Source organism: Oncorhynchus mykiss, chromosome 17 (genome assembly GCF_013265735.2).
Source record: "Oncorhynchus mykiss isolate Arlee chromosome 17, USDA_OmykA_1.1, whole genome shotgun sequence".
Lineage (NCBI taxonomy): Eukaryota > Metazoa > Chordata > Actinopteri > Salmoniformes > Salmonidae > Oncorhynchus > Oncorhynchus mykiss.
The window spans coordinates 20,381,276-20,391,888 of record NC_048581.1 but is presented as its reverse complement, the minus strand read 5'-3'; the positions used below and the strand labels follow the sequence as shown (position 1 = coordinate 20,391,888).

Genomic DNA, 10,613 nt, shown 5'->3' with positions numbered 1-10,613 from the left:
GGCAATTAGGCCGGGCTCGCACTCAGCGTTCCATTTCATCCCAATAGTGTTTGATGGGGTTGAGGCCAGTCAAGTTCTTCCACACAGATCTCGACAAACCATTTCTGTATGGACCTTGCTTTGTGCACGGGGGCGTTGTCATGCTGTAACAGGAAAGGGCCTTCCCTAAACTGTTGCCATAAAGTTGGAAGCACAGAATCATCTAGAATGTAATTGTATGCTGTAGCATTAAGATTTCCCTTCACTGGAACTAAGGGTCCTAGCACAAACCATGGAAAAACAGCCCCGGACCATTATTCCTCCTCCACCAAACTTTACAGTTAGCACTATGCTTTGGGGCAGGTAGCGTTCTCCTGGCATCTTCCAAAACCAGATTCGTCAGTAGTAATGCCAGATGTGGAAGTGTGATAACTCCAGAGAACACTGCTCAAGAGTCCATTGGAGGCAAGCTTTACACCACTCCAGTCGACGCTTGGCATTGCGCATGGTTATCTGCGTTATTGTTATTGGGTGCTGCAATCTATAGTTTTTGCAAAAAATAGCATTTTATGTGATGCCTGTCAAATTGCGCCGCGAAATCCAATAGAGTTCGAAGTTTGCCACTTCAAGCATGCACTGCCAGTCTTATGGATCATTTTATAAAGATACATTATTTAACGCTAACTGTGTACGTGTTCTTGTCCTGATTGTTATAGAGTTGTCAGTGGGTGTTGCAATCCATATTTTTTATATATATATATATATATATATTTTTAAAAAATGGCATTCTATGCATCCCCTGCCAAAACTAAGCTGTTCCTTCTCTGTTAACAATGGCTCTCTTGGTGGAGGTCGCGTAAAATGCTATTTTTATTTTTAAAAACTACTGGTTGCAGCACCCAAAGAAAATAACGCAGTTACACAGGCCAAACAGTTACAAGGTACACATTACAGAATGGGCATTTCTGCAAGTATCGACTGATACTGACTCAATGTAGTCGGAGGTACACTCTGCCGAGCCGCAACTCGGCTCCATTGAAAAGTATGCAGTTGAGTTATATAAATGACTATACAGACCAAGAAAGAAACAAAAAATGCTGAATAATAATGATGATGCACTTCTCTTCATTCTAGATCAATGTCAAGGTGACATTCCTATTTAATAGCCTATGTAAGCAAAAAATAGACACATCCGTAGATTTTTTTTTTGCCACACTGTCACTGGGTGGGCCAGTCAAGGGAAGATTAAGCGTCGATGCGTCGTACGTATTTTAGGAGGCGGAAGGCTTGCATTACCTGTATGGACTTCGACAATCCTGTGTGGCGTGGTAGGCTACTGAACGACACCTCACACTCAAACAACTATCTCAAACTTAAACTTGGGTCCATGTTGTCATCGACTAAAAGCCGAAAACAATAAGTATTTCCCCGCCTCAATAGCCAATTGACTTGACTGGCAGCGATGGGTCAGAGTTCTGATACTTTTTGTTAGGAGGGCAACTCGCGGACTACCCCCCCCCCGTGGATCTCGCACGAGCTCAGGTAAATTGCCCGCTCTGAAACAATTCATATCAGAAATATTTGAGAACTGTTGGTTCTTTAAACGTATTATTTTTATTTCATACATTTGAACTTAAAAAATAACTCTCATTAATTGTTTTGAAAATATATTATGTGAACTCATAGTCTAAACCTGTACTTTTGTAAACGAAAATTGTGTATTCAATTTTGTCTGACAGATGCTTTTCTCACAAGGAATGGCAGGAGCCATAACGAACTGTGAAATAAATTGTCTCGTGCAATAACCTGTGTTTTCCTGATTCATTGTGTAGTGTACTGTAATACATGAGTCATAAAGTGTCCGTTTTTTAAAAATATAGGATAAGTTATAGGCAGGCTACCCTATAAAAGTGTAGGCTACTTTCACAAAGCATGTTGAAATGTTTATGGTTTTGGTCAATATAAGTAAAGTTTTCAGAATGAAATAGTTGCATTCTCAGTCATTAGCTAGGCTATTTGCTTTAAATACACTGACACGAGGGAGACAAAACTACTAAGCCTGTTGTGAAATGGTCATGAACCTCTTGAATTTAAAACACCCAAGATATGATTACCTCAACTGTATCACTTTCCTTAGAGACCTCTCTGTTGATCAGCCATTGTTGTCTTGTCATACTATGCCGAACAAAAATATAAACACAATATGCAAACATTTCAAAGGTTTTACTGAGTTACAGTTCATTTAAGGAAATCAGTCAATTGAAATAAATTCATTAGGCCCTAATCTATGGATTTCACATGACTGGGAATGCAGATATAGATCTGTTGTTCACAGATACCTTTAAAAAAGGCAGGGATGTAGATCTTGCCTAGTTAAATAAATAAAAAACAAATAAGAAAACCAGTCAGTATCTGGTGTGACCACCATTTGCCTCATGCAGTGCGACACATCTCCTTCACATAGAGTTGATCAGTCTATTGATTGTGGCCTGTGGAATGTTGTCCCACTCCTCTTCAATGGCTGAACAAAGTTGCTGGATATTAACGGGAACTGGAACACGCTGTCGTACACGTTGATCCAGAGTATCCCAAACATGCTCAATGGGTGAAATGTTTGGTGTTTATGCAGGCCATGGAAGAACTGGGACATTTTCAGCTTCTAGGAATTGTGTACTGCACATTTTAGAGTGGCCTTTTATTGTCCCCAGCACACGGTGCACCTGTGTGCACACAGGTTTAATGAGCTTCTTGATATGCCTCACCTATCAGGTGGATGGATTGTCTTGGCAAAGGAGAAATGCCCACTAACAGGGATGTAAAGAAATTTGTGCACAAAATTTGAGAGAAATAAGCCTTTATTGCATAAGGAACATTTCTGGGATCTTTTGTTTCAGCTCATGAAACATGGGACTTTACATGTTGCGTTTATGTTTTTGTTCAGTGTACTTTGGCCACTTTGGACTACAGTTCCGGCTACAGGCCGGCCCCTCGTTTTCCCATGCAAGGCTCATAGATACTGTAGGAGACACCTCAGGAGAAATATATTCTATTCCCTCCCCAACCCCTTTTGAAAACACAAAATAAATCTTTCTTCCTAAATTATAGGTTATTATCAGGTTGCTTATAATCCAGTCTTTGTGTCAGATGGGTTTTCTAAGCAAATTGGCATTTAGTGTCATGAATCTTACCCTGGAGGTTAGTCACGGGACCTTGGCTTGCTGTATAAAGCAGGCAGACAGGCAGACAGGCATTCGAGGCATTCAGTTACTGTCCGATTGAACATTAGAATGGGCAAAACGAGTGACCTAAGCAACTTTGAGTGTGGTATGATCGTTGGTGCCAGGTGCACCGGATCCAGTATCTCAGAAACGTCCGCCATCCTGGGGTTTTCACGCATGACACTGTCTAGAGTTTACAGAAAATGGTGCAACAAATAAAATGGCCCCATCCTGCCTGGTATCAACGGTACAGGCTGGTGGCGGTGGTGTACTGGTGTGGGGAATTTCTTCCTGACAAATGTTAGGTCCCTTGATAGCAATTGAGCAACAATTGAACGCCATGCACCGAAAAAGTCAGGCCGTTTGGAGGCAAAGCGGGGCCCGACCCAATACTCGATGGGTGTACCTAATAAATTGACCACGTTCGTTACTCATCAAATTTTCACTGAGCAACTATCTTCATTTACTCCCGTTACGGCCGGTATGCAATTCCAAAAAAGGTTGCTTGTAAATGTTTACTTAGAAGAAGATAGTCGCTCAGCGAAACTCTTTGGTGAGTAACAAACATATTTCGACATTATAACTCTTGCAGAGTTGGTGAATGAGAGTTTGAATCGGAGCTTCTTGGGTGCTAGAGAGGTCTCTAACGCACAGATACTGGGGCACCCTGTAGGCAGCTCTGCAGAGTGGTCACTATCTGGCACAGCCACAAAGACATAAAATCAGATTTTAACCCTAACCCACACTGCTAACCCTACTCCCTAACCCTAACTTTAAATACAGACCAAAAAGCTCATTTTTGCAATATAGTTAATTTTGACTTTACAGCTTGTCCATATAGCAGAAATCGTTCGGTTCTGCCTCCAGGACAAAATTCATGACAATAAACGTCAACCTGCATCTTCTAATGTGGGGCAGGCTTACTATAACCTTAAACATGGATATTTTGTAATATAGTGACTATAACTAAAGCCATACATTATGTTGCTTATGATATGCTTATTTTTGGTTTAATCCTCAACTGGTCACTTTGTCATTATTTCTGCATTCTCTTCTTCCTCACTTTGCTACAGTGATCAGGATGATACCAGTAACTGAGTTCCGGAACTTTGCCTCATCACAGAACCCCGAGTTCCGGGTTCTAAAGCCATGGTGGGATGTGTTCTCGGAATACCTATGTATCGCCATGCTCATGATCGGAGTGTTCGGATGCACCTTACAGGTAAGACTAAACTCAAACAAACTAATCACCAATGAAGGTATACATTTTCATTGAACGAAGAGTAGATTTAAGTCAAAACTGGAACATTCACTGTCTTCTTGGTAAGCAACTCCAGTGTAGAGTTGGCCTTGTGTTTTAGGTTATTGTCCTGCTGAAAGGTGAATTTATCTTCCAGTGCCTGGTGGAAAGCAGACTGAACCAGGCTTTCCTCTAGGGTTTTGCCTGTGCTTAGCTCCATTCCATTTAATTTGTATCCTGAAAAATCTCCCGTCCTTAACAATTACAACTTTACCCATAACATGATGCAGCCACCACTATGCTTGAAAATATGGAGAGTGGTACTCAGTAATGTGTTGTATTGAATTTGTCCCAAACATAACAATTTGTATTCAGGACAAAAAGTGTATTGCTTTTCCATTTTATTTGCAGTTTTACTTTAGTGCCTTGTTGCAAAACAGATGCATGTTTTGGAATATTTATATTCTGCACAGGCTTCCTTCTTGTCACTCTGTCATTTAGGTTAGTATTGTGGAGTAACTACAATGTTGTTGATCCATCCTCAGTTTTCTACCACAGCCATTAAACTCTAACTGTTTTAAAGTCACCATTGGCCTCATGGTTTCCTTCTTCTCCGGCAACTGAGTTAGGAAGGAGGCCTGTATCTTTGTAGTGACTAGGTGTATTGATACACCATCCAAAGTGTAATTAATAACATCACCATGCTCAAAGAGATATTCAATGTTTGTTTTTTATTTTATTTTTACCCATCTACCAATAGGTGCCCTTCTTTGTGAGGCATTGGAAAACCTCCCTGGTCTTTGTGGTTGAATCTGTGTTTGAAATTCACTGCACGACTGAGGGACCTTAGAGATAATTGGATGTGTGGGGCACAGAGATGAGGTAGTCATTCCAAAATCATGTTAAACACTATTATTGCACACAGAGTGAGTCCATGTGAGTTATGTGACTTGTTAAGCAGATTTGTACTCCTGAATTTATTTAGGCTTGACATAACAAAGGGGTTGAATGCTTATTGACTCAAGACATTTCAGATTTTCATTTTTACTTCATTTGTAAGAAAAATAAAATAATTCCACTTTGACATGGGGTATTGTGTGTAGGCTAGTGACCAAAAAATCTCAATTCAATCAATTTTAAATTCAGGCTGACCCACCTGAGGAAGTCAAGCATTCGTAAGGCACCATTCTAATCGAAGGGGGGGGGGTATTTTTCTTAGAATATTTGTCGTTTTTTTGTTGTGATTTATCAGTGGGTGCTGTAGCACCTTCAGCACCTTTACTTATTGAGGCTATGGAGGCCGATGACATCAGTCAGGGTAATTATTGAAGTTTGCAGTTTTGTCTAAAAAAAATACAATTTTGTTCCAAACATTTTTTTTTTTTTTACCTTTAAGTGTGTGTATATTACTGTATTTATTCTTGGGATATTGTTTTTCAACAGGAAAAATTCAAAAGATAGCTGGAGTGCGTCTTTAAAGCACATAGCAGATTAGCCCCCGGGGCATCATTGCAACAGCTGAATGTAAGCACCTAATGGAACTGTTGGATCTTGACAGATGTTGTCGGTGTGTAGCCTGTAGCGATAAGAATAGGAGTGCCTACAGTATATGAAATAAAAATACTTGGCATTACTTACTTTATATAAATGAAATATACTTTTACCTGAATAAGTTTACCTGTTATTAGTGATATGTGAGGACAACTTAAAAAGTAAATTAATGTACAATCCCATATAGAAAGCATTTGGCCCTGGATAATGAAAACATTTGAGATTTGATTAGTGTGTCCTGTTTAAATCTCCTCCTGCCACGTAACAAAGCATTCTTATCAGTGGTGGTGACCTCCAAGTGGGAAGGGAAAAGAGATACACATTAACTAGTGTTTTCCCTATATGCATTTAGCACTGCCGCTGCTAAATCGACCAATGTTTCCCCTGGAATCAGGTCACTAACTCCATATTTAGTATGTCATCTTCTCATCACACGATCCTAATCATTGGTTGATATCCCACCTGGGTTCAAACGGTATTTGAAAGAAAACAAATACTATTTGAACCCATGTCTGTTAGATATCAACTGGAACAGGAAAGAAATAGATCCCAAAAATCTAAGCCTTATGTTATGTAGGTGGCTACTCTGCATGTTGTTCCATTGCCTAATCTTTCCAATAGCACTCACTCTTCTTCTCTTTCTCTTTTTCCCTCCCTCTCTCCATCATAGCTCACCCAGGAGAAGATCTCCTGCCTTCCCAGCCATTTCTCCAGCTCAACTCCAGAGGCCATCGATTGCAGCCACATCCGCAGCCACGGCGAGAACGAGACATGGGAGCACCATACCTTAGTCAAGCCCGTCAGGTAGGTAGCCTAGAGGTAGAGGTTAGAATCCTAGCTCCTAAGGTGGGAAATCTGGTGGCCAGATAAAGCAAAAAGACACATGTCTATTTGGATAGTTTGGATCTGTTGATAAGCAACTTTTTGCTAAGGTTAGGGTTAGGTTTAGAATAAGGTTTACGTTTAGAGTATAGTTTTTGGGTTAGAGCGAGGTCAGTAGATAGTTAGTTGAAATGTTACTGATAGTCTGTACAGCATCTACAGAGGGACTATCCAAATTCTTATTTTACAGCCCTATCATCCGGGAGGTGTACGGACGCAAGAACAACCTTGACATCCACCAGTACATCTTCGTCAACCATTACTGCTACGAACGAGCCGTGCACTGGTACGGCAAGTACTTCCCCTACCTGGTGGTAATCCACACATTGATCTTCATGGTGGCCAGCAGCTTCTGGTTCAAGTTCCCTGGGACGTCATCCAAGATCGAGATCTTTGTCACCATCCTGGGGAAGTGTTTCGACTCGCCATGGACCACCCGGGCGCTGAGTGAGGTGTCTGAGGAGCGTGGCGAGGAAAAGATGGTGATATGGAGGAAGAACACCATTTCGAAGTCGATGGCATCGGCGTTCGCTGCCTCGCCGGACAGTGAGCCAGGGGCGGAGGAGGAGATGGTGGGACTTCTCCGGCAGTCGTCCATCAAGTCAAATCCAGAGAAGAAGAACCCGGAACTACAGCCAGCGGATTCACTCTTGGACAGGAAGGAAGGAGAGCAGGCTAAAGCTCTGTTCGAGAAGGTGAAGAAGTTCAGAACGCATGTGGAGGAGGCGGATCTGCTCTATCTGATGTACGTTCTCCAGACCTCCCTCAAGGTCTTCAAGTTCGTCCTCATCACCTGTTACAGCGCTGCATTGGTCCCCAACATTGAGATTGTAGTTCGTTGCTCAGTTCCTCCGGAGCTGACCGGCTTCGAAATCTACTGCTGCAACCACACCAAAGCCCACCTCTTCTCCAAGCTGTGCTACTGTTACATCTGCTTTGTGGGAGTCTACGGACTTCTGTGCATCTACACCCTCTATTGGCTCTTCCATCGACCTCTTAAAGAGTACTCCTTTGAGCATGTTAGGCTGGAGACAGGTATCAATGACATCCCAGACGTCAAGAACGACTTTGCGTTCCTCCTCCATCTCAGCGACCAGTATGATGCGCTCTACTCCAAACGCTTCGCCGTCTTCCTCTCCGAGGTCAGCGAGAGCCGTCTTCGCCAGGTCAACCTCAACCACGAGTGGCCCGGCAAGAAGCTGCGGGGACGCCTCTCCCGGAACGCCGACAACCGTCAGGAACTCCATCTCTTCATGCTCCCGGGTCTCCCCGACACCGTCTTCGATGTCCCTGAAGTGGAATCTCTCAAACTGGAGCTACTAAACAACGTGACTATTTCATCCAGTGTAATCCAGCTAGGTTCTCTCCAGGAGCTGTCCCTCATCCACTGCCCTGCCAAGCTCCAGCTGGCTGCCCTGACCCACCTCAGAGAGAACCTCAAGGTCCTCCGGCTAGCCTTTGAAGGACTGGAGCAGGTACCAATGTGGATGTACACACTTCAGAGTCTCGAAGAGCTCCACCTGAGTGGCACTTTGACCCACGAACTCTCCCGCAGTGCAACCTTAGACTCCCTGAGAGAACTCAAAGCTCTAAGAGTCCTGACGCTTCGCAGCCGCCTATCCAAGATCCCTCCGAGTGTTGGGGATGTGGCAGTCAACCTCCAGCGTCTCTGCATCTATAATGAGGGCCTCAAACTACAAGCCTTCAGCAGCCTAAAGAAGTTGACCAACCTGGCCTCTCTGGAGCTGATAGGATGTGAGCTGGAGCGCATCCCCAGCGCGGTCTTCAGCCTGTCAAGCCTGCAGGAACTGGACCTGAAGGAAAACAAGCTGACGACAGTAGAGGAGATCTTGAGTCTACAACATTGCCGGCGCCTGGTAACTCTTCGTCTCTGGCACAACGGCATCACCTACATCCCTGAGCACATTGCTAAGCTGAAGTCCTTAGAGACGCTGAACGTCAGTTGGAACAAGCTCCGGAAACTTCCGTCACGTCTCTTCTACTGCACCAAGCTCCGGCACTTGAACCTGTCCCACAACCAGCTCACGTCGCTACCAGCCGAGGTAGGGATACTCCAGAGTCTCCAGTTCTTCTCAGCAGCCTTTAACTCCCTGGAACAGCTGCCGGAGGAGCTGTTCTCCTGCAAGAGGCTCAAGACTCTGGCGTTGGGAAACAACTGCCTGCTCTCGCTTAGCCCCAGGGTGGCTAACTTGGCCCAGCTAGTGCGCCTGGAGCTCAAGGGGAACAGACTAGACTCTCTACCGCCGGAGATAGGGGACTGTCCCCTTTTGAAGACCAGTAATCTTGTGGTAGAGGACAACCTGCTGGATCTACTGCCGTCGGATGTACGGAGCAGGATGAAAGACAGTTGAGAGACAGTTACTTTGCTTACTTTAAAGGGCTTTTTACTCCTCCTGGTGCATAGGCCGCTGACAACAATTGAGAGATAGACTAAAGGATCAGGTTTGGTTGCACTTGATTGGTCAGAGATGTCAGCTCCGTGGGAAAGGATTGGACCTCTGGTTGGGTTTGCAGTTGTGAGGACAAGAGGGATTCGCTTTTTTAAAGGCAAATAAGAGCCCAAAAGTATGAGAGGACATGTAAGGATGGAACTATGGACATACCGTAGCATATAAGGTTCAAGAAAGACCTTTTGGAGGGACATACAGTATAGCAATAGAATAATTAGCAAATATAATATATTTTGGTCAAATCCTCTTTAAATCATGTTCACCTACTTATTGCCATGACTGTACTTTTAAACATGTTTTTCAATACAAAGATGTCTATCAAATTGTCCTTGATGAAATGTCATCCTTAAAGCGTATGTCATATGATGATTCTCTTTGTTCATTTAACTTGCTGGTGGCTTGGTCATCGTTGCTCATGAAGGCTGTCTTGCAGGCTTGTTAAGGGCACTATTCAATCTGTATCACTGAAGTGTATTGCACACTAGAAATACTGTAAAGGTTATTCCCGATTGAGCTGACCAATGCAAAGTTTACCGTGAATGCAGCCTCCACTAACTCTGAATTTCCATGATATGGATTGATTAGAGCCTTAGGTTTACAGAGATAAACTGGCAAAGTGAGTTACTGTTTTATGCCATAGAAAGGATGGAGGGTGATATGAACACACATGATACAAGGTAGTGGGAGGGAAACATCTAAGTATCAGTTTCTCTCTTCTCAAAGATTATACCTCTCTTGTTCAATTTATTTACCTGCTAGATTAGTGGTGTACGGCTAGAGGAATCATATATTTCTGAGATCTCTAAAGAGAGAACTTCAGTTGCATCCAGCCAGAGGGGAAAAGGGATGGGGATCCTGTATCCTGTTCAACTGGTTGTTTCATACAGCACAAAGGGTTCTTGTACCACTGTCATGGAGATGTGACAAACGCAGAGTGAAATCTTTTCAATGCCGGTGCCTTGGGAGTTTGACCTTTTCCCACATTAACTGAGTGACTTGGAGAGTAACTCATTGAATGAATGTTTTTCATTGTGTTTTATGCATATCAGTTGAAACTAGATGGAGGCCAATTCAACTAGCGAATCATATACAGTAATACTGTAAGCTTCATTATGATACACTGCAGTGCATTCACAAAGTGAAACGTGTTATTTTACAATGTAGTACACCACAACAACACAATGATGACACTGGTAGGCAATGCACAAATGTATTTCACAACGTTTTTACAATCCACCTGTAATGAGTGAATGACGTGGACCCAAGTGAAGC

The 10,613-nt window shown here is 43.1% G+C and overlaps 1 protein-coding gene across 1 annotated transcript; it reads left to right on the top strand.

The window, feature by feature from the left end:
* The first annotated feature begins 196 nt into the window (after nt 1-196).
* LOC110485337 (volume-regulated anion channel subunit LRRC8C) lies at nt 197-9,671 on the top strand. The gene is made up of 4 exons (XM_036949276.1): nt 197-1,521; nt 4,271-4,419; nt 6,659-6,792; nt 7,061-9,671. The coding sequence occupies exons 2-4, from the start codon at nt 4,279-4,281 to the stop codon at nt 9,240-9,242; spliced, it is 2,457 nt and encodes an 818-aa protein (XP_036805171.1). The 5' UTR covers nt 197-1,521; nt 4,271-4,278; the 3' UTR covers nt 9,243-9,671.
* Nucleotides 9,672-10,613: the final 942 nt, after the last annotated feature.

Coding starts and splice junctions, on each gene's coding strand:
- LOC110485337 (XM_036949276.1), top strand. CDS start 4,279: ATGATACCAGTAACTGAGTTCCGGAACTTTGCCTCATCACAGAACCCC. Junction 4,420..6,658: donor TGTTCGGATGCACCTTACAG/GTAAGACTAAAC, acceptor TCTCCATCATAG/CTCACCCAGGAGAAGATCTC. Junction 6,793..7,060: donor ACCTTAGTCAAGCCCGTCAG/GTAGGTAGCCTA, acceptor CTTATTTTACAG/CCCTATCATCCGGGAGGTGT.